Here is a 25256-nt window from a genome sequence, read left to right on the forward strand (position 1 = left end):
CTTGCACGGTTTGATAATTAAACGAGTATTTCATGCGGTTGCTATAACTAATTTTGCTTGTAGGCACTCGTGAGTGTAATTATAACATCGCTCTAAGTACGGGTGATCCATGCGATAACCATTGCTGGATTTCACGCTTCAAAAATCCCCATACATAATAACATGTGTGCTCGAGATTAGATATTTACACCTCTTTAAATGTGCAAGTAGTAATCATTTCGTATGGACGGTTCATAATTGGCCATTGATAGGTTCAGCTTTGAAACATGCTGGAGTATGTATCGCTTATATAATACACATGGCTGAGACAGGCAGGAATATAACGGCAAGAATTCAATGGTGTGGTGGTTGTCTAAATATTTCGGTCTAATTGCTTGGCCATGTGCCATTTCATGTTACTCCTCTTCTGTCTAAGATTGGTTGGGACATTAAATCTGTGTCATTAGGATTAACTGTGGAGGTGAAATACACAATGCAACAATACTAACTGCATTCCAACTAGCATCATACGTCGTGATCAGATTATCATCTTGCTAGAACATATTGTCTTTGCTAGAATGTATGTTGTGGTGATCTTTGTGGCCACTTTGATTTATGAAGCGATATTCACTTACTTAACTGTAATTACGTGTGAAAAAAGTGTTGTTTAGCACAAATATTGGGTTCTGTCTAGACGTGACTGTACCTGTTGACACCTAATAAAAGTTTAGACAAATCACCTAATGTAGAAGAGACATATTTTCTGTTCATCAAGGTCCGTTGTGGGCGTGACCATGAGTACAACTGACATCCGACAATTCTGTCGACCTTAGAGCTTCCCGTGGCTTGTGTAGACATGACACAAATGCAGAATTTAAACCTGCTGTACAGTCGGCACACACAAACACACCTGTAGCCATTTAACATGTTGTAGACGTGATGCACACACACCTGTAGGCCTTTAACCTGCTGTAGACGTGGCACACACACACACATACACACACCTGAAGATCTTTAACCTACTGTAAACGTGACACATACACCTGTAGACATTGAAACTGCCATAGACGTCACACACACACACACACACACACACACACACAGAGACACACACCTGAAGATCTTTAACCTACTGTAAACGTGACACATACACCTGTAGACACTGAAACTGCCACAGACGTCACACACACACACACATGCGCGCGCGCGCACCTGTACACAATGAAACTGCTGTCGACGTGACACACATACCTGAAGACACTGAAACTGCTGTAGACGTCACACATACACCTGTAGACATTGTCACTGCTGTAGACGTGGCATTCACACACCTGTGCACATTGAAAGTGCTGTTGGCGTGACACACATACCTGAAGACACTGAAACTGCTGTAGACATGAACTCTAACACACATGTAGACCTTTATAGCTGTAAACGTGACACACACACACCTGTAGACATTGACACTTCTGTAGACGTGACACATACATCTGTAGACACTGACACTGCCGTAGACGTGGCATTCACACACACACCTGTACACACTGAAACTGATGCAGACGTGATACACACACCTGTAGACATTAAAACTGATGTAGGCACACACACACATGTACAGTGAAACTGATGCAGACGTGACACACACAAGTAGACATTGAAACTGATGTAGACGACACTCATATAAACACGCATGTAGGTAGACGTGATACAAGCAGACACACCTGTAGAAGATAAACGTGACGTGAACGTGAACTCTACACATGAAAATGTAACCGGCCTACCTGGTGTAGACATGACCGTACAAACAGAGCTCTGGTTAGAAGCAGGCAAGACACATACTTGTAGTTCTCTGGTCAGGAGTTGCCCTGACAGATACTTGTAGATCCCCAGGGGAAGTGTTACCATGTCTGTGTGGATCTCTAGCATATACACAGATGGAAACATGTATTTCGTAGCACTTACTTTTCCTGATTTATGCTATGATTCACATAATCTGAATTTTCCTTTGTGCCAGAAACATCTGTTGCAGATACGTAAATGTGGGAACGATAACATGACAGCAGGGACACACAATGTGGCTTCCGCTGGCATCTGCTTAGTTAGCACCGTTAAATGTGACTTAGCTGACATACTTGCTGATGGCATTTGAATGAATACTTTCTAAAAAGCAATGTCATATTTCTATAGTAAGTTACAGTCTTCATCTGTTTGCATTGAAAACCACAGTCCTTTGCCGTTATACATAACACGACCAATCACGTTATTCATTATTTATCCGCTGCAAATTGACTGTCTCTTCCGACCGATTTATCCACCCAAGAAGGAAACCAGATAGTCCTTACATCGAGCCATCCAACAATATATACAACAACCGCTGCTCAAAAGTTTCAAACGTCCTATTACATAAATGTTGTGTCAAATACTACCAAAAAGTATGAGAGGCTAGTTATTCACTGTGGCATGACTAGTGTTATGTCTATGTTTTTAAACAGAAAACTCAAACGTGCATCGCATTACAAAATGTAAGCAATTCCCGTGCTCATGGAAAATCAATCAATGTCAACTTCTTTCGATTTGATATAAACGTTCTAAGTCAGTAGGTGTGGAGAATGTGTACATTTGCTCTATTCCCCATTCCAGTCATATTGATAGCGTTGATATTCATTCGATGAAGCTGATGTGTAGTTGAAGCACAACACATAACAACTTTTACATAGTGTTGGTTTTACCAAAGTGCAGCGCGAGCCGCAGAGACACAACGGAAGTGGCTTGAATCTGACCTGAAAACGTGACCTTAGCCCAAGCACGACTTAGTATTCATGCGCTGCTGGTGAAAACATCGAGATTTCTCCAGTGATAAAATGTCCATGTCTGCGTATCTCTCGCCTACTCACTGTGTGCACATCCTCAAATGAAAACAGAGTGCCTCAACTAATGCTAGGAACGCTGGCACTGAGAGACGAAGGACTAGATCGATACGCGGAGTAATTACTCTCGGCGTGTTAGCCTTATCACGACACCACCGCTGGGAGAGGGTGCGTTCTTGTTTATGACAAGAAGTAGAGGACGAAACAAAATATAGCCATTGAGACAGAGGCTTGAAGGTATGGGTAAAATGTGGGATGGCTGAAAGGGTATCAAGGTAAGGGACACAGACTGGTTCCACAGAGCTGACGTAGCGCTACGACTGTCGTAAGTCTACGGTAAAGTGAGGGAGTTACGACCATCTTAGCGCCTCGATCGTTTCGTGGAGCGAGGTTTAGGTGGTCGTTAGGGAAGGGAGAGATGCTGGAAGGGCATGAGAGGGAGGTGGCTGGAGGGACTGTAGTAAACGATGTCCTTGGTGAAAAAGTTAGTTTTGTACATTTGACTGATTCTAGTATGTTGTCATGACATTCCTGTTAGCTACTGGTATCGTGTTGTCCTAGCATTGTGACGTCATAAGCATTGTGAGGTCATGGGCAGTGTTAACAGTTAGCCTTACTGTTCAGTTCAGTTCAGCTCAACCTGATGAGGGGGCTAGGATAAGCCTCGAAACGTCGTGAAAATAAACCCAAGAAGTTGCCATCCATAAAATTTGTACTGTATTGATTAAAGGGGTAAGGGAAAGATGTTTAAGAGGTGTGTAACTTTCAGCAGATTAATAAGCCATTGCAGATTAAGGATTTTGCAGTATGTTATACTGTGTATCACATCCAAAAATATATGGGTGCATATTTTTAATTATAATGTTTATCGATACAAAGGATATCACTTTTATCTCTATTTACGTTCTGACTACACGCGTATTATCAGTACGTTTTACTACAAAAAAACCTTTGACTATAGGAGTGTTTGTCGTTAAGCGTATAACTACAACAGATATGGGTGATTCAGTTTAGTTTTATATCACACTCAGCAATATTCCGGCCATACGACGGCCGTCTGTAAATAGTCGAGTCTGCACCAGACAATCCATTGACCAACAGCATGAGCATCGATCTATGTAAATGAGGTACGGGTACAAGTGTCAACCAAGTCAGTGAGCCTGACAACCCGATCACTTTAGTTGCCTCTTACGACAGACATGTGTTACTGAAGAACCATTCTAACCCGGATCTTCATGGGATGATGTCTACTGAGTAGCTGATATTTAGTGAACCGCTGACGTTTACATGACTGCAGCTCGTATGTCTAGCTGTACAGTTGATAAATACTGTATACTTCATGTATACGTGTATATTTGATGAGTATTGCATGCATACCTAATATACTCTAGTATATTTTATGAGTACTGCATGCATACCTGATATATGCTTGTATATTTGATGAGTACTGCATACCTGATATATACAATGTACTTGTATATTGATGAATACTGTATACCTGATGTATACTTGCCTGTGTGATGAGGACTGTATACCTGATGTATACTTGTATATTTGACGATTACTGTATACATGATCTATACTTGAATATTTGATGAGTATTGTATAGCTGATGTATACTTGTATATTATAAGGCGACAGGTATTCTTACCGGACACCTCAATGTTAATTTTGAATTGTCTGAAGCATGGGTACAAAACCTTTTGCAGCCATCACTAGATTTTGCCACGACCAGAAAAAAAACAGATTTAGTGTTATCTCCCTTTGCATTTGCAAAATATCGGCAATTTCCGTACATCATACGTGATTCAATGTTATTGGAGATAAACATTCACTACCACGAAATATAAAGTGAGTTCGGCATTCCCAGGGTGTACAGTGAAATGTTAATCGCTTTTAAGCGGGTCACATTGAAAATATTAGAAGATCGCTCAGCCAATCGGAAAACGACATTTATGTGTAAGGTAAGATAATTGATGAGTACTGTATACTTGATGTATACTTGGCGTGTATTGGGTACCTGATGTTCGCTGTATACTTGGTGTATACTTGATGAGTACTGTACACGTGATGAGCGCATTGCAGTCTGTTATTTAATAGTATACCTAAAGTGTATCCTATATTTCACGTGCGGGTTAACTTGGTATGTACTGCATGACTGATACTCGCTATGTGTTATGAACGAATTGCAGAACCTGTAATTGTACTGTACACTGCAAGTGTAACGCATATTTGATGTGCGGACAGTGTGTTCTGCACACGACGTGCACATAATAATCTTACAATTTTTATGTTCTTTCCAAACGCATCACTGAGATCAATATGTTTTGTTTTCAGGTTTTCAGGTTTTACTAACGCTGCATCATGCTCGTCTTATCTGAAACAGACTTGTTTGTTTTTCCTTGTTTATTTATATCTAATCCGAACGAACGTAGTTCGACATGTAGGTTGTCCATCATCCAGTCTAGCATCTGATGTTATCTCCACGCCATTACTTGCAATGGAATTTATTGGATTACCGATGTTTTGTCGAGAAGAGCTAATTGCAGCCATCAAACAATTGGCCCTTCCGAATAATTAATGAGGCACCTCGCCCCAGGGGGATGGACTGAGGCGAGGGTAATTTTGTTAGGAATACAGATAATACGATGAATTGATAGTACTTTCAAGAACTCAATGAAAAAAAGGCAAATTGGTGCGGAACACTTTTAGTGCAAGATGAAAGTTTCTTGAGAACAAAAATGTTAAAAATACTTATATGAGTAATGCGTCATTGTTCCTTGTTTTGAGGATGTTTGGTCAAAACTGATGATGCATCAGTAGACAACACATAACGTGAATAAGAGGACATGCATATTATAAAGGACCGCATTTGCCTATTATTACCCTGACAGGGGATATAACTTTGGTCAGAGTATAGTAATTCATCAACGCTGTTATAATTTGTTCAACAGCTTATAGCCCATCAGTCGACTTCCATCGTGATTCGCAGGTAGAGCATCTATCTGTGAACAAGATGCATGACTTCTCTGTTACGCCCTGACCTTTAAGTATCTGTTCGTTATTCACATAATGAAAGTAACTGTCGTTTACAGTGACAATTTGATACTGAAATTGAATCATGTCCGGTTGGTGAGTTTTGTAATTTGATAATTCAGCAGATATAAGGAATTACTGTAGGTTACTTGGGGATACTCCAACATGCAAAGGAAATGTCATGATTGACAATCATAACTGTCTTGAACCAATAGCACAAAGTCACAAATATACTTCCTTTCAAAGATTTAGACTCGTTTAAAAACTCACTATATGTTAGATATGGTGATATGGAAGATTTCTCCACTAACTTAGAGGGAAACAACTGCGGATGAATTAGAAGAGGATTATGCATCAAATTGCTGAAAAGCATGTGCAAATATCTTGCATATGAACTGCTGCATTTTGTTGTAAAGGTTTGTTATGATTTTGCCAAATTTCACGGATTTTTGTCATCTATTTAACTCACAATTATCTTTTCAACGTTACGAATTTGTTTTACAATTCATGAGACCATGTGTTAACAGTGCCTTTAAACAACATAGTATATTTTGCAAAATTTAGTTTAGAACAGTTGCTTGAATTTAGTATTCTACATTCACTCTAGTGAGTCTACGCTTTCGATAGGAAGTAAATATTCGCTTTTCAGGTGTAGAGATGCACTACTAGGATGCGGCTGTCATATTAGACCGTTATAGTGGGCTGCTACAATGCAACTTCTTTCAATATGGCTGCAAATGTTTGAGGAAGAAACGCTGTCGGGCCTGATGAAGATGAAGATGAAAAACAGCTACACTGTTCTGTACAAGAGCCAACTTATTTTCTGAAATAAAGACAGACGTGGGAACGAGCCGAGTATCCCCATGTATTTACCATTTGAAAAAGTCATATCTTATCTGTTACTGGGGTCTTTCGACACCTACACCTACTCTCATATGTAGTTCACGTAAAAGATAACCCGATGTAAAATGCATGAACCAGGCGTGTGATCTCCCGGCTTCAAGTTGCTTGTACAGAAGATAAGCTCAAGTTGAGGTACATCGCTCTCGTGCAATAGGGTAACACAGTTCGTTTGCGACACGATAATGCTTCATGATCACTTTATTACTATTTCTTAAGAGCTCTGCTTCCAAGCGTCAATTTTTACACTTCTTTAGGCAATTAATCAGAATATCTCGTCACTTTCTACAGCTACCTGTCTTGCGCTTTCGATCGCCAGGGAGATGATAGTATACAACCAATGATTTTGGAAGTTGGAAAACTATATGTTTCGTTTTAAAACAAGTTTGGTCGTACATGTTCAAGAGACAGACTAGGAGTATCAATATCATGTAATAACAGAGACGGTTGTTTATGTCTATGTTACATAATAACTGTGTGTTTCATATCGATACACAAGAGTGAGTTTGCCACTTCTAGCAATATTCCAGTAATATCACAGCGGGGGACCACGAAAGGCTTCACACAGTCTGTCCATGTGGGGAATCGAACCCTGGTCTTCGGAGCGAACGTTTTAATCACAAGGCTACACCACAGCCCATCGACACGCATGAACAATTTTTAAAAGGTTTGGACAAATGATATAGCGTCTCAATAATACTAACTGTAATTAGATAGCCTTTTCAACGATTCTATAGTCAATATTCAGCGATTTCAGAGAGCTTGTAAGTGAATATGCTATAAAGATAAAGCTAATCAAAGATAGATTTGTCTTGGTAAATGCTCTCATCACGTTTATAACATTTACGTTAAGCTGAATAAAAAATATAAATATTTTGGAAAATCGACTTAGAAGACATATGAAATGAAGTACGTGTCCCTCACAACCCATTAGGGTGTTGAGGCTAAGCTTGTACAAGAATCACCCACATACTGTGTGATATCAGCATGCTCATGATATGTGATAAACAATAAACAGTTTTATTGGCTTGATATAAGCATAAGTAGAAATCGTATATCTTCAACTAAACGGTAAGCACTGTTAGACTGTGAAACTGAAATGTTTGTAAATGGTATTTGTCAAATGTAGACACGAAACAGTAAAATGAAATGTAATATATATGCCATGTCGATTCTGACAAGGGAGGATTCAAAGGTTTGCTGTCGAGAAGCGGTGCTCGGTCATATGAGGAAATATTGATTTCTGACCCAGCTGATGTTCTTAACCAAAGACCAGTCTCAATGGATCAGGCACTCCTTTCGTGACCGAGATTTCAATACCTGTTCAGTGCTGTAGACCCGTGCAACTGTTTACATTTACACCGTTTTGTTCAAGGAGCTTAACAGTGATTTATTTATCATTGCAGAAACGCTGATTTGAGGAGCAATGGCACAATTGCATACATTAGGTAGATTTAACTGTTTACTTTTACATGCGCTTAATGTTTCCGTATCCTAAGATATATGTCAGAAGTGAAGCGTACTTTAGGTAAAAGTAACTGCAACATGTTTTATAATTTGTACAGTCACATTTTCCCATGTGTTTACCATATGATTACCTTAATTTATGTGCATGCCAATGTTCACTCATTTTTGTCATACGTTCACTTGAATCGTCATGTCAAACGTTTATCATTAATGTTTATATTGTCCGCATGATATGTGTTCTATGCTGATGGATCTATACCATGGGCATTTGAGACCTTCGTGGTTGACATGTTTCGGATAGATGTGATGATGGAACTGGGAATAGGGACTTCGTACGTGTACTGACTCTTCAATGACACGTGCACACCTATCTCGTTACGCTGTTATACACTGACACCTCAGTCATACAGGGATATAAAGCTGGTGAGGGATTGTGACATACACTGACACATGAGTCATACACGTATATAAAGCTGATGGCAGATTGTGATATACACTGACACCTCGGTCATACAGGGATATAAAGCTGGTGAGGGATTGTGACATACACTGACACATCAGTCATACACGTATATAAAACTGGTGACAGATTGTGATATACACTGACATCTCAGTCATACAGGGATATAAAGCTGGTGAGGGATTGTGACATACACTGACACCTCAGTCATTCAGGGATATACAGCTAGTGACAGATTCTGATATACACTAACACATACAGGGATATCCAGCACATGACAGATTGTGATATACACTGAGACATCAGTCATACAGGGATATACAACAAGTGGTAGACTGTGACACCTCAGTCATACAGTCATACATGGATATACAACACGTGTCAGATTGTGATATACAACTGGTGAAGGATATACAGTTTCTGATTGATTGTGACATAGACTGACACCTCATACAGGTGTCATACAGGTGTCATACAGACATGTATAGTTACTATGGATTGGGACACATCAGTCAGCATCATACATAATAAGCCGTTACGGATTGTGGCATGCACTGACACCTCAGCGACACGATGATATACAGCTCGTTACAGATTTCGACATATATTGACATATCAGTCACAGAAATATATGTTTCCTTTCGGATTGTTACATATACTAACACCTCAGTCACACATGTCATATTTTGTACGTGACGGAACATTAACAGACGGAACATTTGGATATTGCTGATATGATGAGCTTCAAACATCCGAGAAAACAATCCAGGTTGAGACATTTACATTGAAAACCACGTGAGGTGGGACCACATTACAGTGGAACGTTTTGCAAGGCAGTGGTTAGAAGTCTGTGATGGAAATCAAACCACAAGCACAAAATAGAGGCAGTATTGCTAGATACCACATACCTAAAGGGAGTTACTGGAAGCGGAAAACTAGTTCACTATACCCAGAGAAGCCCGGAAGCTAGAGCACACACGAGAAGGCGTCGTACACACGAAAAGTAGTTCAGTTTAAGGGCAACTTGCCGAAGGCTATAACTGACTGGTACAAAGTAGCTCAGTACAAAGGCAACCTGCTGAAGCCTGTTTCACATTTGGAATAGGCATATTTTAAGAAGTTCAGATATAAGTAAATGCCATTCTGGATAGTTTGTGAGTAAAATATGTAGTTCATCGTCACTTTTCTTATGTTCACCAGTTGTCGAGGACACAAAGCGGATATTTGAAAACAAGCCGATGAACATAACACGATGGCATCTCGTCAATACATTACACCCAACGGATGTCATATCATTCGGGTTAACAAATATAATCGTAATTGTAATCCCAATACAATGACATAAAGGGGTAACAGAAGTATGGGTTAATAGACGGCTACCTTTGTAATCAAGCAAAGCGCAAACGCTGCACGCTCGGCTACATATGTGGAACTACTTTCTCCATAAGGGCACGGATATTTACGCACTGTTTGGCAATAAGTGTTTTGTCGTCTAAATGTCTTTATTAATAAAAAGAAAAATAATAAAATATTTATTTTGTAAAGTAGAATTTTACCCATGCACCAACTGAAAACCAGGAAGTACCAATCAGCCTTTGTAGTAACTTACTGTAACCTCCCAATTGTTTCAATAAAAGAGACCATCCATGACAGACGACCAAAGCTACTATGCCTTCTCACGATCACATATGAGAAATTCTACCTGGAAGAACCTTTTAGTTGGAGGCAGCAATAGTAAAGCGAACTGCTTAGAGCCTGAGCAGGAACCAGGAAGTTTGGTCATACAGCGATGTGTGTAGTGTGATGTTTCTGATTTATGTAATCCTTGGAAATGTAGGATATTGATCTGGACGACCCACATTTTCCAACAGACATAGTGATGTATGTTACAATTTTGTTTTATCGTATTTATCGAGAAGCAGCATCCTGAAACAACGTCAGTGCATAAACATTCGAAATCTGTTGTGACAAGTTGGTCTACAGTGAAGGCGTCGTACTGAGTACAACACTAGACTTACCCTGTCACTTTCTGTAGGAACACACTATTTCTGACGCGTCTTTGGTTAGCAATAATAAACACCTGTGAACGCATTTTCAGGAGAGGGGAGAGCGTAAAGGAGGGTATACAATGATGTTTCGCTTTGTTTAAATCATGTTAACCCAGTATTACTTTCACAACAACCAAGCAAGAACACTTCACCTGTCTCTGCTTGTTTCTCGTTTTACCACTTGTGAAGAGCACAGTGATCGAGAACGTTACTTCCGGGTCAGGGGTTACGGTTGGCACTGGGTTTTATGCAATGGCCGTCATTTTCCTTGGTCAGCTGTGGGTATAAGATCTTCCTTCAATGTGTCACGATCTAGCTGCACACTTTCAAGAAAAAGACAGAGAGAGCCTCAACGAACCCACTGCCAAGAGAGGATATCTGAGTTGGGAATTCAGTAAACGACCAACTCTATGGCTGTTGATCTAAATAAGCTTCTCTTCAGTGAGTGACATAGTTATGCTTCATTAAAACATTCAGCAAATGAGTGGTTCATGAATAATTCACGTTGAGATGTTCCAACACATTTGGGGGACAGGGTCGAATATAGGTAACTGCTTTACCAAGACACCTTAATTCAACAGTATCGTAATTTCCAGCTTCGAAATATATAAATAAATACAAAATTGTTTAGCGTCGTCATTAAAGGATCCGTATATCCAATGGGCCATGCAGGTAGATATAATCTTGATGCCGTGCAGACACAACAATATCGTACTTATGAATATTGCATGGCTGCAACGCATTGCATAACACACTCTGCTTTCAACACAATATCAATACTGAGGCAGGTTCGTTAGAAGATGGCGAGATGCATTGTTCTTCTATACTGATCTTAACCACACCTGTCTTTGTTTTCTCGAAATTATTCACAGTTTTCGTAGCTTAGAAAGTGCATATGTTACGAAACACTGATGCAAGTGATGTGGAGACATGAACTACGATTTGTCGCGCCTATAATCCCTAATCAATTTGCCATGATGAACTATATCCGTAAGCAGAAGGTCGATAGAACAAGGAAGTTAGTTCGACTATACGGGGAAATGAGCGGCGTATTACGCTGACTGTATGCTGCATTCCTAAGCAATTTAAATGTTTGCTCTCGTGGCACGATCACCAAGCCACGTCTTTCAACAAAGCATCGAGGTTACTGGGTGCATAAAGGACTGCACGAGCTTTCAGTTTCAGATTCTATTGTAGCTCAGTCATGGTAACTACTTAATGAACTGATGCATGCCTCATTTTTTAAGCTGACTGAATATCAAACGTCAGTGCACCTGTGACATTCATTTACACCATTGTGGTTAAGCTAGGGATAACTTTTGTTACGTGCTTACTATCACTATCAACATTACATATCACTTGTCATTATTTAGCAATAACAATATTAGCACAACCATGCATGAACATTGTGTCAAGGTGACATTTACTTTCTCTCATTAAAACTGCACATACTCAATGCAATTAGAGTAACAAGTACAAGAACGAGACAATTTGAACGACAATATGGGATCCCTTGGGAGTAACGATCTCTGCAATAACTATCCGATGCATTGTAATAATACATCAACCGTGCTGTGACCCTTACAGAGGAAATGCAACCCTTCAGTCTATCAAGTAAATTTGTCCAACGGGACGTCTGATCACCACAACACAGAAGGACTTACAAATCGATAAACCCAGCCTATAATCGAAACACACCAATGAGCTAGCTTCAGCTTCTACAAGACTGTGTCTACAGAAATCTATTGATCTGCCTGCGTCTCTACACTGGTGTAGTGCTCAATGAAACATACCGGTTACATAAATTGGGGCATTGCTGTAAGATTCGTCCTAGGGAATGTTGAGGGACGGCGCATGCGCACACTGGGTAGTTGAAAGTTCAAGAAGGGTCAAGGGCACTTCTTTGCCCTCGGGATCGCTCTTCCAGTATCAGTTGGAGAATAGGAGTATTCTGGTCAAGACATGCCTGCTTGTGACTGTTGATGTTTATTGATCCTTACGATAGTCTTTAGTTTCCTTGGAGGAGTGAAAGCTTGTGAGAAATTTCTATTGCGTGTCCTTTTTATTGTTATTCTCCAAGTATTATTTGGCAAGAATCATGTATCTAGAAACACGATGGGCAGTTGACATACTTGCACTGATCACGAACCTTTCCGTTCTATGAAATTGTTTTACCTACGTACAATTGTCACTGCACTGAGGGAGGAAACTAGTTGACTAAATAGGGCTACATATGTGGGCTACTTCGAAAACCAAAAACGTTTAGTTTACTGTTTCCAATGTTTAAAGTTTATTCTTACAAAAACACAAAGAACAAACTCTAAATGAGAAATGATGCATTATCCGTTATAATTCAAATCAATCGCCAAATGATACTTCGACAGCAGTAATGCAGCCACAAGGAAGCCAAAAATAAAATGATGATTTTCTTGGTAAAGTCATAGAAACAGGGGATAAGAACATAAATATGTTTTTCTTTGAATGCGTAATTAAGAAAGTGCAATAAATCACCTGCTATGTTCACATTTATGTTTTTATTTTCACAGTAAGTCTTTATCCTGAACTTTATCCATGTTTATTTCGAATACATTCTTTCAGGTACCTAAACCAATGATGGCATCGAGTCCCGAGCTATATGATGTAACGGCATCGACAGTGTTGTCTATAGCATTCACAGCGTCTTCGGGAATGCCTAATCAATATTAATTAATCAGACGAGGAATTACCTCAGATCAGATAATGATTGCAAATGGCTTTACTTGTAAGTGCAAAAACCAGCAGGTAACACGACAGTTATACATTATTGCTTTCATCACGAACAGCCAAACGGCGCACGACTGACAGGTTTAACTCTGTGAAAAACCTATTTATATTTGATATAATTAACTTAAACCTGGAGAAAACACTTACACTGTTGACATAAATCGAGGTTTTCAAAGGTGTCAGTTAAGCCATTTCGTGACTGCTAGGTGTCAGCTAAGCTATTACGCACATCTGAATAGAAATGTGCATGAGTTCCTCTATGTTCCCTGAGCCCGAAGGGCGAGGAGAATGTAAACAAACATCGACAGTACATCAATCCATGGGATCGAGGGACAGTGAACAACGCATTTATCATACCGAACACTTCAATGTTAACTTTGAACTGTTTGAAGCATGGGTATCGGACCGTACATTTCAGACAACCTGTGTGACTCAAACGATTCGAATCTTGCATCTTGCTGTTATTAATAAATAAAATAAAGTCGCCGCTGTGTAATTCCAATTCTTCACATTGACTACATTTGATCGTTTTGTCAAAATGTATTTATTGGAATGCGAGGCAAATCTTTTCGTAGCCATCGCTAGATTTTGCAGAAGATTTTTGCACAAGAAAAACAGATTTAGAGTTATCGCCCTTCCGTCGATTTACATTCGCAAACCATCAGTAATTTTCGTGCATCATGTGTGATTCAATGTTATTCTAAATAAACAAGTTCTAACACGAAGTACCGAATTAATTGCCATATGTAGCGGGGTACATTGAAATGTACCTCGCTTGTAAGTGGGGTACATTGAAAATTACAAAACAGCGCAATCAGCCAATCAGAAAACGGCATCTTATGTGTGAGGTAAGATGAACATGTGTGATAGGAGACACGTTTACAGCTAGATGCATCCTTGGGTAAAATATATTTGATATGTGCTTAATTCGAATACATTTGGGAAATGCGTTTAAGTGAATGCCATACGTCAGCATATGCAGTTGCTTGGGTATTCAATGAAAACAGAAGAATGAATGAAAACAAAAGAAGAACACCACCAAAAAACGGAAGTGTTAATAAATGAGATAATCATTTTCACAGGCTTTGTATTACCAGAGCATGGTGCGAATTCATAACACAATGTTGAGTAGTGTGACTTGGTGAAGTGTTACCGCCAGTAATATGGAAAAGGTCTGCATACTTTCAGGTTTGAACCAACAAAACCAGTGATTACTCCCAGAGACGTGATTCGCACAGTATGCCACCCCATAAAGCACATGACAGAGTAACAGACCCCGACTACCACAGACATTATGCGCACCTCGACTCGGCCTCGTCTCTAGGGAACAAATACTTTGAAAAATGAAAGTGTGAAGAGAGTTTCATCCTACCAGGCTACACCAGATGGAAAAGACCTATGGGAAAAGCGAAAATATGGAACATTGTGAACTGCAAGATGTCAAAGTCATGGAGTGCAGTGAGTTCAGGTACGTGTAGACCGAATGGAAGAATTATGTCTTTTATCACCATATCAATCGATGTCGGTAACAAAGGTGTGGATGTGATATCCCACATGGAAACTGACTGAATGGAACAGGTTTTTCGACAGTGATAATTGCCACGTGAAATCCATTATAGGCGATCAATGGATTTTTTTTTATGAATGATAGAGATTGCAGAAAATAATTGACAGTACCTATAGACACTATTATTGTGGAAATTACCTTCCCGTATGGTAGTAGCGAGATCACAATGTAGGCTAAACACCCTCACTGAACGCCTGATAGCCTTACAAGTCCCAGTGTGGGTTGACAATACATTGATTTGCTGTTCCTCTAGATATGGCCGAGTCAAATGTGTGAATCTTCGTATATCGATATTTACATCGGTGTTGGTTAGTGTACACAGAGGAGGACCAGCAAGCATATGTACTAATTTATATGTCCTCGCACTCTTAATCTAATCAGTTGCTTAATGCATACTCATCGAAACGAATATGGGAACACAAGTACAAGTTTTTGTATTTCCATCATTTCACCCAGAGTGCAATACATACCCCGTGAAGAAACCTGAAAAATAATATAGGAACACTTTCGTTTTTTCCCTGATTGGTTTCCATATGTATATCAATATCGTCTTTTGGTACATCTATATCAATAGCTATAGCTATAGAGTCAATGAAGACAATTTTGTTAATGTCTGGTGATCACATCACTGCATGTGATCTTCACCTTGTGTTTATCAAGTACCAGAATGGCATATTATCAAAGACGGAATTACTACTAAACGGCATGCAGGGTATTCCTGGTGTACAATCAGGAAAACATTCATCACATCTTCGTCGGTTCCATACCTGTTCAGAAGGCAATACACGTGTTTTGAAGACTTAATGGTTGTCCATTATTTCAAGCCAACATATTCATCCGCGTTCTAAACCTCCAGATCTGTTCCTGGGAAATATTGAATTCTGTACAAACAAGACATAATGAACAGATATTTCATTCCCAATACAACTACCGCTTCAAACGCTGTGCATTGTCAGTGCAAGGAATAAGGTACATCTTCACGTGCTGGATGTATATCTGTGTGATGAACGTTCAATGCAATGGATGGTAAGAATAACTGTCCCCATCTCCTTCCTGAAAATCCTCGATGCTGACTGACATATTTGTGGATGATTGCCTGTAAGTGATTCAGGCATGCACTGCTTCCTCATATTCCTATAATGGCCTTGCACGAGGAACAGCTTGAAAACATCAATGGATACAGCTGTCATGGAGTTAGTTCTACATGGCAGTTAATAGATAACAGTGAGTCAAACTACAAATGTCAGTCTGTGGTTCTGTCAGTCTGTGGTTCTGTCAGTCTGTCTCTGTGTGTGTACTTACAGAACTCATATCAACTTGGAGCTAGTTCGTGCACTAATATCTAACATCCATGTACATATTATATATGCAGTGTGCCTACAAATCATATTACTTAAGCCAATTACTCCAAACATATACCAGTAAAATGTTTTAGAACCTCCAGCAACCAGCGAAAACGTGTAACCGATTCCCATATTCGAATTCTCCATCAAAGTTGCATCGCCTTTGTTTTCTCTTTTTCATACTAGTGTCACATCTATATGGTATGAACTTGGATTTAAAGCAGCAACGTTAAATTTAGTTGACACTCGGCATCGACAGAGCAGCATGTATTTGGCATGTGTGTGTGTGTGTGTGTGTGTGTGTGTGTGAATATAAAATTTGGTGTCTGTGTGTATATATAGATGGATAAATATACATGTACTTGCAATGCATGGGTATTTCTGTACGTCATGCATATATATTTACTTGTACCTGTGTCTGCAATGTGTGGATACTTGTCCCTGCCTAGAGAATATACGTGTACCTGTGCCTGCATTGTATGGATACATCTAACTGCATTGAGTATTTACTTGTACCTGCAATGTGTGGATACTTTTACCTGCAACAAGTATATTGTTGTACCTTTACCTTCAATGTATATATGCTCCTACCTGTAACTGTAATGAGTGGATACTTTTACCAGCAATTTGTTGATACATCGTATTTGTTGTACATATAGAACCTGTAAGTACTGTAAAATCAATGTACTTGTACATCCACCATCTAAAACACATACGTGTACATGCAATGTGTATATACTTGTACCTGCAATGTGTATATAATTGTACCCGGAAAGATTATATAGTTGTACCTGCAATGTGTATACAATTGTACCTGCAAGGTCTATATATATACTTGTACCTGTAATGTGTATATCCTTGCACCTGCAGTGTAAATATACTTGTATCTGCAAGGTATATTTACTTATATCTGCAAGGCATGCGTAGTTGTACCTGCAATGTGTATATACCTATACCTTCAACCTATACCTGAAAGGTATATGTACTTGTACCAGTAAAGTATATGTACTTGTACCTGCAATATGGAAATACGTGTACCTAGTCTGTGTATATACTTGTACCTCCAATTCGTATAAACTTGTACCTGCAAGGTATATGTATACCTCCACCTGTAATGTGTATAAACTTGTATCTGTACTGTGTATATACTTGTACCTACAAGGGTTAAATACTAGTACTTGTACCTGCTAGGTATATGTACTTGTACCTGCAATGTGTGGACACTTGTACCTGCAGGGTACATATACACCTGCAGTGCGTGCATACTTGTACCTGCAATGAGTATATACATGTACCTGCAATACTTTTATTAGCAATGTATTCGTGCGTGTACATGTACCTGCGAGGTATATGTACATGTACGTGCTCTGTATGTAACCTGCACTGTACCTGCATACGTTTACTTGCAATGTATGGGTACTTGTACCTGGATCTGCGATGTATATACACTTGCACCTGTACCTGCAATAAGTATATATTATATACTTGTACATGTACCTGAAATAAGTATATACTTGTACCTGTACCTGCAATATGTAGATACATATACCTGTGCGTGCAATGTTTGGATACTTGTACCTGTACCTGCAAGGTATATGTATTTGAATATGCATTCTACCTGTACCTGCAATGCGTGGATACCTTTACCCGCAATATACGTATATATAGTTATGATGGTACTGGAATGTGTACTTAGTTGTACACACACTTGCGTCTGGACGGACTGTATATATAAGTGTACATACAATGCATATGTACTTGCTCCTGCAATGTATAAACACTTATGTCTGTATACATACTTGTGCCTGCGATGTACATGTGCCTGTATCTGCAATGTATGGATGTATGCAGCTGCAGTGTATCGAGACTTGAACCTACAATGGGTATATAGTGTAACTACTACATACTGATGTTTACCGAATGCGAACGACTGAGGATAGTATGCATATCTACTTGTATCTACCTAATAGATACGAAGGTGTGTATCACCTATATGTACTCGGTACGAGGATATGCAACCGGTGAATATGTCTTCATGTATATACCAGATATGACGTTATGAACATAGTATCCTTGCCGCTTTAATCTACTGTGAACGGATGTAAGTATGAAAAAGGGTATACCTACTTGTATCACATGGGGTATGACGAGTTTGAACAAGATACAGACCTTTTTGTACTTACCTTCTGTGAAGACATGTAACTGGCATATATGCATACTGTGTATGACAACATCTCACTACTATATATGCCTCCTTGTGTTAACCATGACAAACAAGTAACTGGCATGGAATACTACTTGTATCTACTGAGCATGAAGACCTGTCAATGTTATGTATGCACGTGGCCATCTTGTCACTGTGTGTGTTACTGTTGTCAGTGCCTGCTTAGTATGAAGTCATGAAACTGCATACATATCTACTCTTTCTTTCTTTCTCTCTCTCTCTCTCTCTCTCTCTCTCTCTCTCTCTCTCTGTGTGTGTGTGTGTGTGTGTGTGTATCTGCGTGTATCTTTCTTTTTACGCATGGTCGGCACCTGAATATTAAACGCTTTGTATCTGTGCATATTCTATCCGTCTGAGACCAATAAACATTTCTCACTCTGAAAATGAAACACAGGGGGTCGATTCAGGGGATATATCTGGTATTTTGAACATGGCCATGAATATTGTCTGATTCTCTGATCAGTATTCCAGTATTTTACCTAGTATTCCACCTTTTATTTTGCATGGTTGAAATAGTTGAAACCTTTATGCCAAACCTTGATGATTTACACATTTCCTCATTATTAACAAGCAGTCGTATTTAGCGTAATTTCTCGCTTCACAAACTCAGTAAGACTAAATCATTCCTACACTGAACACCTCACACTAGCTTAACCGCTTGGTATTGCTATGGTCACATTATTACAAAGTGTCACGAAAATGTATAATTCATCAGCTGGCATTCCCACTTCTGTCAAACCATTCTACATCACCACCGCGATGCTCCCCATTAACACACATGGAGAATCTAAGACGATCTATTCTTCCGCCATATTGGATTTTATATTGAGACAACTTCAAACATCTTCTTCTCTAAACCACTGGTCAAAATGTCTTTAGACAACAGCACAATACACGGCAATATCTGTTAAACGTGTCAAATATTATTCTGAGACACAATTTTGTTCAGTATTCGTATTGACATAGCTTCCTCTTTATCTATTCACGCGCTCCCAAAGCATCATGGGGGTCGCCATATTTGTTTAAAATGAAAATGTGTCAAGAGCAACAGAGGATTAGTTTATCGATACCCACACTTCAATGAGTCCATACTGATGGGTAGTAGAGTCAACATGTAGAAATATTTTAAACATTGCATAGTGTGCCTTTATCTGCTGCACTTTAAGGTTTTTAAGTCACAATTACTTACGTCTGTGAACAAGATTGTATTACGACTGTTGGCTATGATATCAGGGTGATATGTGGATATGTGTATCGCTAGTATTCACTCTTTTTGAAAGGCGGATGGTCCATAGTGACACATGAAAATGCCGACTACACAGGTGACATTAAATGCAGGGACAATATATAATTAATGCATCGAGGGCAAAGGTTGCTCCGTCATTGTGGACCAGTGTTATATAGTGTACACGAGGGAGTCTCAGTGTCATAAGGCTTTCTAAATAGGGAATTTATTACAGATTTTACAATGGCAATCAGTCCTAGATATTTTCATGCCATGACAAGCAACGTTATCGGGAATAGTATTGGTTACAGTGAGACTTAATCTAATGCATTGTCATCAATAATGTATTGAGGTGCCATGCAATTCTTCAGTTGTCTTATGTACGATGGCTTGGTTTTTAGACCCCTAAGCATCAGATTGTTGGTAAAACGATGGCCATGTGCTTGTTCAATAAGTTTTACACGCCAGTGCCAAAATGTACACAGGTACCACGCGATATAAACACTCTGTTGAAACAGGTGACATAAATTATCGTCCATGCCCTGTACGGTTTGACAATCCTGCAGACTTAAGATGGCAGCAACTAACTCAGAAGGAAACAAAGCTCCGAGGCAAATGTAGTTCAAGGTCATATGAGGGCAAAGTAGACGTGACAGCCGCCAAAAGGGTTTCAGGTATCGTTTCATATATCATCACAAAGTGTATGATTAGAATGATACAACGGAACGTAATTGGATACGTTATATATTCATACATTACGTAGCGACGTGTGTCTAAATATATGGTTCAGCTCTATTGTTGATGAATAATCATACATCTGCATTGAACAATAGCCGACTACATGTGACCAGCTGTTCACTACGCTCTACTGCATTCTGGGCATAATTTACAGTGTACAGAAAAACTTGCTTATCAATTGGAACTGTTTACGAATTGATTCCGTCATGTTTGCCACGGATATACAGACTCGTACAAACTGTTTTGCTGTAATGGTACAAAACACATGAACACAATCACAGTACTTACTTGAATGTTGGTGAATCGTTATCAAACGTTTGATAGAATGGTACAGAATACTGTATGACCCATCTTTCAAGTTTGCAGTCAAAGTACGGTTTGCCCAGAAAGCCGTCTTTCTCCGACACTTTGACAGTGAAGTTCCGGCGATAGTCGTAATGCTCGTACTTCCCAACATCACTTTTTTCCGCAAAAATAAAATCCGTCGTACGTTTTGACTGAATCTTCTTGCGTTTAAGCGTTCCGAACCAGGACGCTGTCGAGTATAGGTAATTTTTACCTAGATCTGATGCTACCACTTTGTTTGTTGGCTTCTCAGGTTTGTAGGTGTAAGGAAAGAACTGCGTGGAGTTAGATGGATTCTGTCCTTTGTCGAATGCTATGCCGCAGCCGATTAGTTTGTTGTCGTTCTCAACTACTGATTGCGTTAAGGCAAAATATATATCTTCATTCAGTTGGCTGTTTTTAACATCAGGGTACAGGAAGTAAGCATTGAGCGTGTTGGATAAGGCGACGGCCTTTTTCATCTGTTCCCGGAAGGGTTTGGAGAAAGACTTGGCAGGGAATACATACTTCTCCACTGGATTGTAGTTTTCCTTTTTATTATCACACCATTCGTTAACTCGTTGAACATCGGCAATATACTCAAGGACTTCAGTAGCTGTCGGGACAGAATGGTGATCCCTTGGGGTAGCACTAGGGAGGGTGGAGTAGGTTATCTCCCCTTGAGAGCGTAGGGAACGCTTAAAATCTTCCGGGAATCGGTAGTTTTCATAGTGGGGCACCTGCCGATAGGACGAGGATCCAATTTTCGGTAGATCAGGCGCTACACGGGCGGAAGTAAGAAGAAGAAATTGCACACACGCGTATACAGCCCAGACAGCAATGTGAACAACGTCGACAACCATCGTGGTGGAATCTATATCCCTCCCAACACAGCCTCACGCCATGGAAATTGGGACATATCATTCCACTCGCTTCTTTTCCCACGCGCCTCCGAGAAAATGGCCGTTACAGTAGGATTAAGCTTATTACCTTGATAGATACATCAGTGGCAGCTCCATCACATTCGCGGCATAGAATGTGAACTGAGTACCGGCAGCGCTGGTGTAGCGACTCGGAGGAAGCGACATGGAATGGTTCGTCCAGCCTCACCTTCGTCTTTCCTCCTGTACAAGCTTGCCGCCATTTCTTCACAGCAGACGATCACTTCTAAAATCCCTCTGCCATCCCAGCAAGGTCGTTACCAGATGACTTGCTGTCCATTATACCATCACGCCATCGCTGTTGGTTAGAAATAGCAGAAACAGCTTTACTGTACAATGAAATGTTAACCGTTCTTAGAAACCCGGCAGACACACGGAGAGAATGCAAGTGGCACAGGCATCGATCACTCTTACTGAGGCTAGAGGGGTGGCAGGTAGCCTGATAATGCTGAACGCCGCTCGCTCTGTATTTTCTCCAATACCGTCGGATCAGCGCGGGGATGATGCCAGCTCTTTGGCTATGTAGATATTCATGGAAATGACGATCGGTCAGTGGCTGTACATGGTGATGACCGATGTATCAGCTACACATAGACTCTCCCACCTATCCACCACTATTGAGTTATCGTCTGTGAGGCATATCGATCGGCTGGTTCAGCGACGGCTCCGGCAACATTCGACTGAACATATCCCTCCGCTCCTATACATTTGGAATGGGTTCCCGCGGCACTATCGCTTGATGCTGTTCTCACTCCTGACTTCCAATCACAGCTTTAATATTCATAATTTTATCAGTAAAATACTAATTTCCTACGCTTGTCGTAGGTCAGTTCCGGAATCAGGAGTCCATTTTGTATGTTTCTTTTTAATGAAGCCTCCGTTATGTGGGCTGGGATATTTCAATGTTTTTTTGTAGCTGCAAGTTCATAATAGAAAAGGTGTGTTATTCGAACGCAACCACCCGGTGTTGTTCAAACTTTAACCGTTTGTCGGTTTTACCGACAGCAAAAATGCTGTATCCTTCTTTCGTTGGGCTAAACACGGTCGACATTGATCAGAATGTCCACAGAAGGAAAGCACATGTAAGTTTAATTTAGTATCTCTAGTTTTGTGCAGAGTGGGACCACCTGAACTCACCTTAGAGTCAACGGAATTTATCTTATTAACAAAATTCTAGATTTACATTATAATATCACTTTCATCCCGCGTCCAAGTTAATTTCGCCCAGAATGAGATATTTTCGGATAAGAGGGTGTCCGGACTGAGGTCTTTGAATATAAACATGGTCCACAAGGATTATTTGAAATACTTTTGTTTCCATATGCATAATATAGGTGATGTTGGGTTGATGATATCTGTTGTGATGTAATAAAAGCATAGTTTTATTTCACCATGATTTTAGTATCTTGACCGAGGTTTGTTCATTGTTTGAAGACGGTATGAATGGTTTCTCAAAGTCTGTTTTTTAGAACTCGCTACGGCGTAAAACTATAGGCACTCGTTTACAGGCAGGCGCTTACAGGCAAGTGGCTGGTCAACCACAGCCTCCAGATCAACAATACGGCATTGGCACCAGTCATGGACATACACACACGTTAAATCAGTTACGTGAATAAATGAAAGTAATTTTATGCCGAAGTCTGCAATATTCAAGTTACTAGGCATCCCCTGTAAACAAGCAAAGTGCAACGACACTCTAGCATCTAGATTATATAACTCATCCCCACTGAAGTCGACTTAAACAAGGTGAATGTGGCTCTGATGTAATGGTCATGTATGGCGACCAAGTGCTGCCTGCACAATGACTCTTACTAGTATTTCATACAGGTTTATGACATGACGCACTACGGTAAATATTATGACATTAAATAACTCAAATATAATGTTCACCTCCTTCTCCTCATTCCCATTTTCATGTATTAGTTTCTTCTTTAGAAAAGGCTAAAATACCAAAACATTAAAAGAACAGCTGAAGTATTTGCGGAAGGTAAATTTCTGATGATGGTTTATGGGGATCACCAAGGCATGATAACTGTGGACGACAGAGTATGGGGACGGAACAAAAAACGGCGCAGATTGTGCAGTGTGAAGAAAAACAGTATACTGTGCAATATGAAGAGAAACAGTGTAGATTTTGCTGTGATAAGAAAACCAATATTTCCGATGCGCTATGAAGAGAAACAGCAAAATTTGTGCTGTGATAAGAAAACCAATATTTCCGATGTAGTATGAAGAGAAACAGTACTGGTGGTGCAGTATAAATGCATCAGTGTAGATGATGCAGTATGAAGACAAACAGTCTAGATGATGCAGTATGAAGACAAACTGTGTACATGATGCAGTATGAAGACAAACTATGTAGATGATGCAGTATGAAGACAAACTATGTAGATGATGCAGTATGAAGACAAACTATGTAGATGATGCAGTATGAAGACAAACTATGTAGATGATGCAGTATGAAGACAAACTATGTAGATGATCCAGTAGGATGAACACCAATGTAGATGGTTCAGTATGGAGATAACAGGTGTTGAATGCACAGTATGAAAAGAACCAATCGGTATTAATGCATCATGAAGAAGTCGAATACTGGGAGAACAGGTACTGATGGTGGAGTATGAAAATAACACGTGTAGATTGTGCATTAAGGAAAGAAACATGGTAAGGTCTAGAGAGACCAAGTGTATATCCTGCAGTATGGAGAGGCCAAGTGTATATACTGCAGTATGGAGAGATCCAGTGCATATATTGCAGTATGGAGAGACCCAATGTATATACTGTAGTCTAGAGAGGCCAAGTGTGTATCCTGCAGTATGGAGAGGTTCAGTGCATATACTGCAGTATTGAGAGACCCAGTGTATATACTGCAGTATGGAGATGGTTCAGTATGGAGATAGCAGGTGTTGAATGCACAGTATGAAAAGAACCAATCGGTATTAATGCATCATGAATAAGACGAATACTGGGAGAACAGGTACTGATGGTGGAGTATGAAAATAACACGTGTAGATTGTGCATTAAGGAAAGAAACCTGGTAAGGTAAGGCAAGAAACATGATAATTCGGTTTAACTCGGATATAGGCGATGTTGTATGAAGAGAACGCGAGTAGATAATGTTGTTTGAAGAGAATCCCAGAAGATCATGAAGTGTACAGAGAATCGGTGAAGTTGATACAGTCACGAGAGACCTTGTACATATAAATGATGACAACGTTGTCCATTATGAAGAGATCCAGTGAACATACATTTGTACTGCAGCATGGAGAGACACTTTGTATATAGTGCAGCATGAAGAGGTCCAATGTATATACTGTTGTCTAGAGAGACCCGGTGTATATCCTGCAGTATGGAGAGGCCCAGTGTATATCCTG

At 39.8% G+C, this 25256-nt stretch overlaps 1 protein-coding gene across 1 annotated transcript in view; it reads right to left on the minus strand.

The window, feature by feature from the left end:
- LOC137298045 (metabotropic glycine receptor-like) overlaps positions 1 to 22294 on the minus strand; it is a 71951-nt gene extending 49657 nt beyond the window's left edge. Inside the window, exon 1 of the mRNA XM_067830086.1 lies at positions 20906 to 22294. Within this exon, the coding sequence (XP_067686187.1) occupies positions 20906 to 21804 (899 nt within the window). The 5' untranslated portion in view covers positions 21805 to 22294. The remainder of the gene's footprint in view (positions 1 to 20905) is intronic.
- Between the last annotated feature and the right edge of the window lie 2962 nt (positions 22295 to 25256).

The sequence above is a fragment of the Haliotis asinina genome, chromosome 10 (genome assembly GCF_037392515.1).
Source record: "Haliotis asinina isolate JCU_RB_2024 chromosome 10, JCU_Hal_asi_v2, whole genome shotgun sequence".
Taxonomy (NCBI): Eukaryota; Metazoa; Mollusca; class Gastropoda; order Lepetellida; family Haliotidae; genus Haliotis; species Haliotis asinina.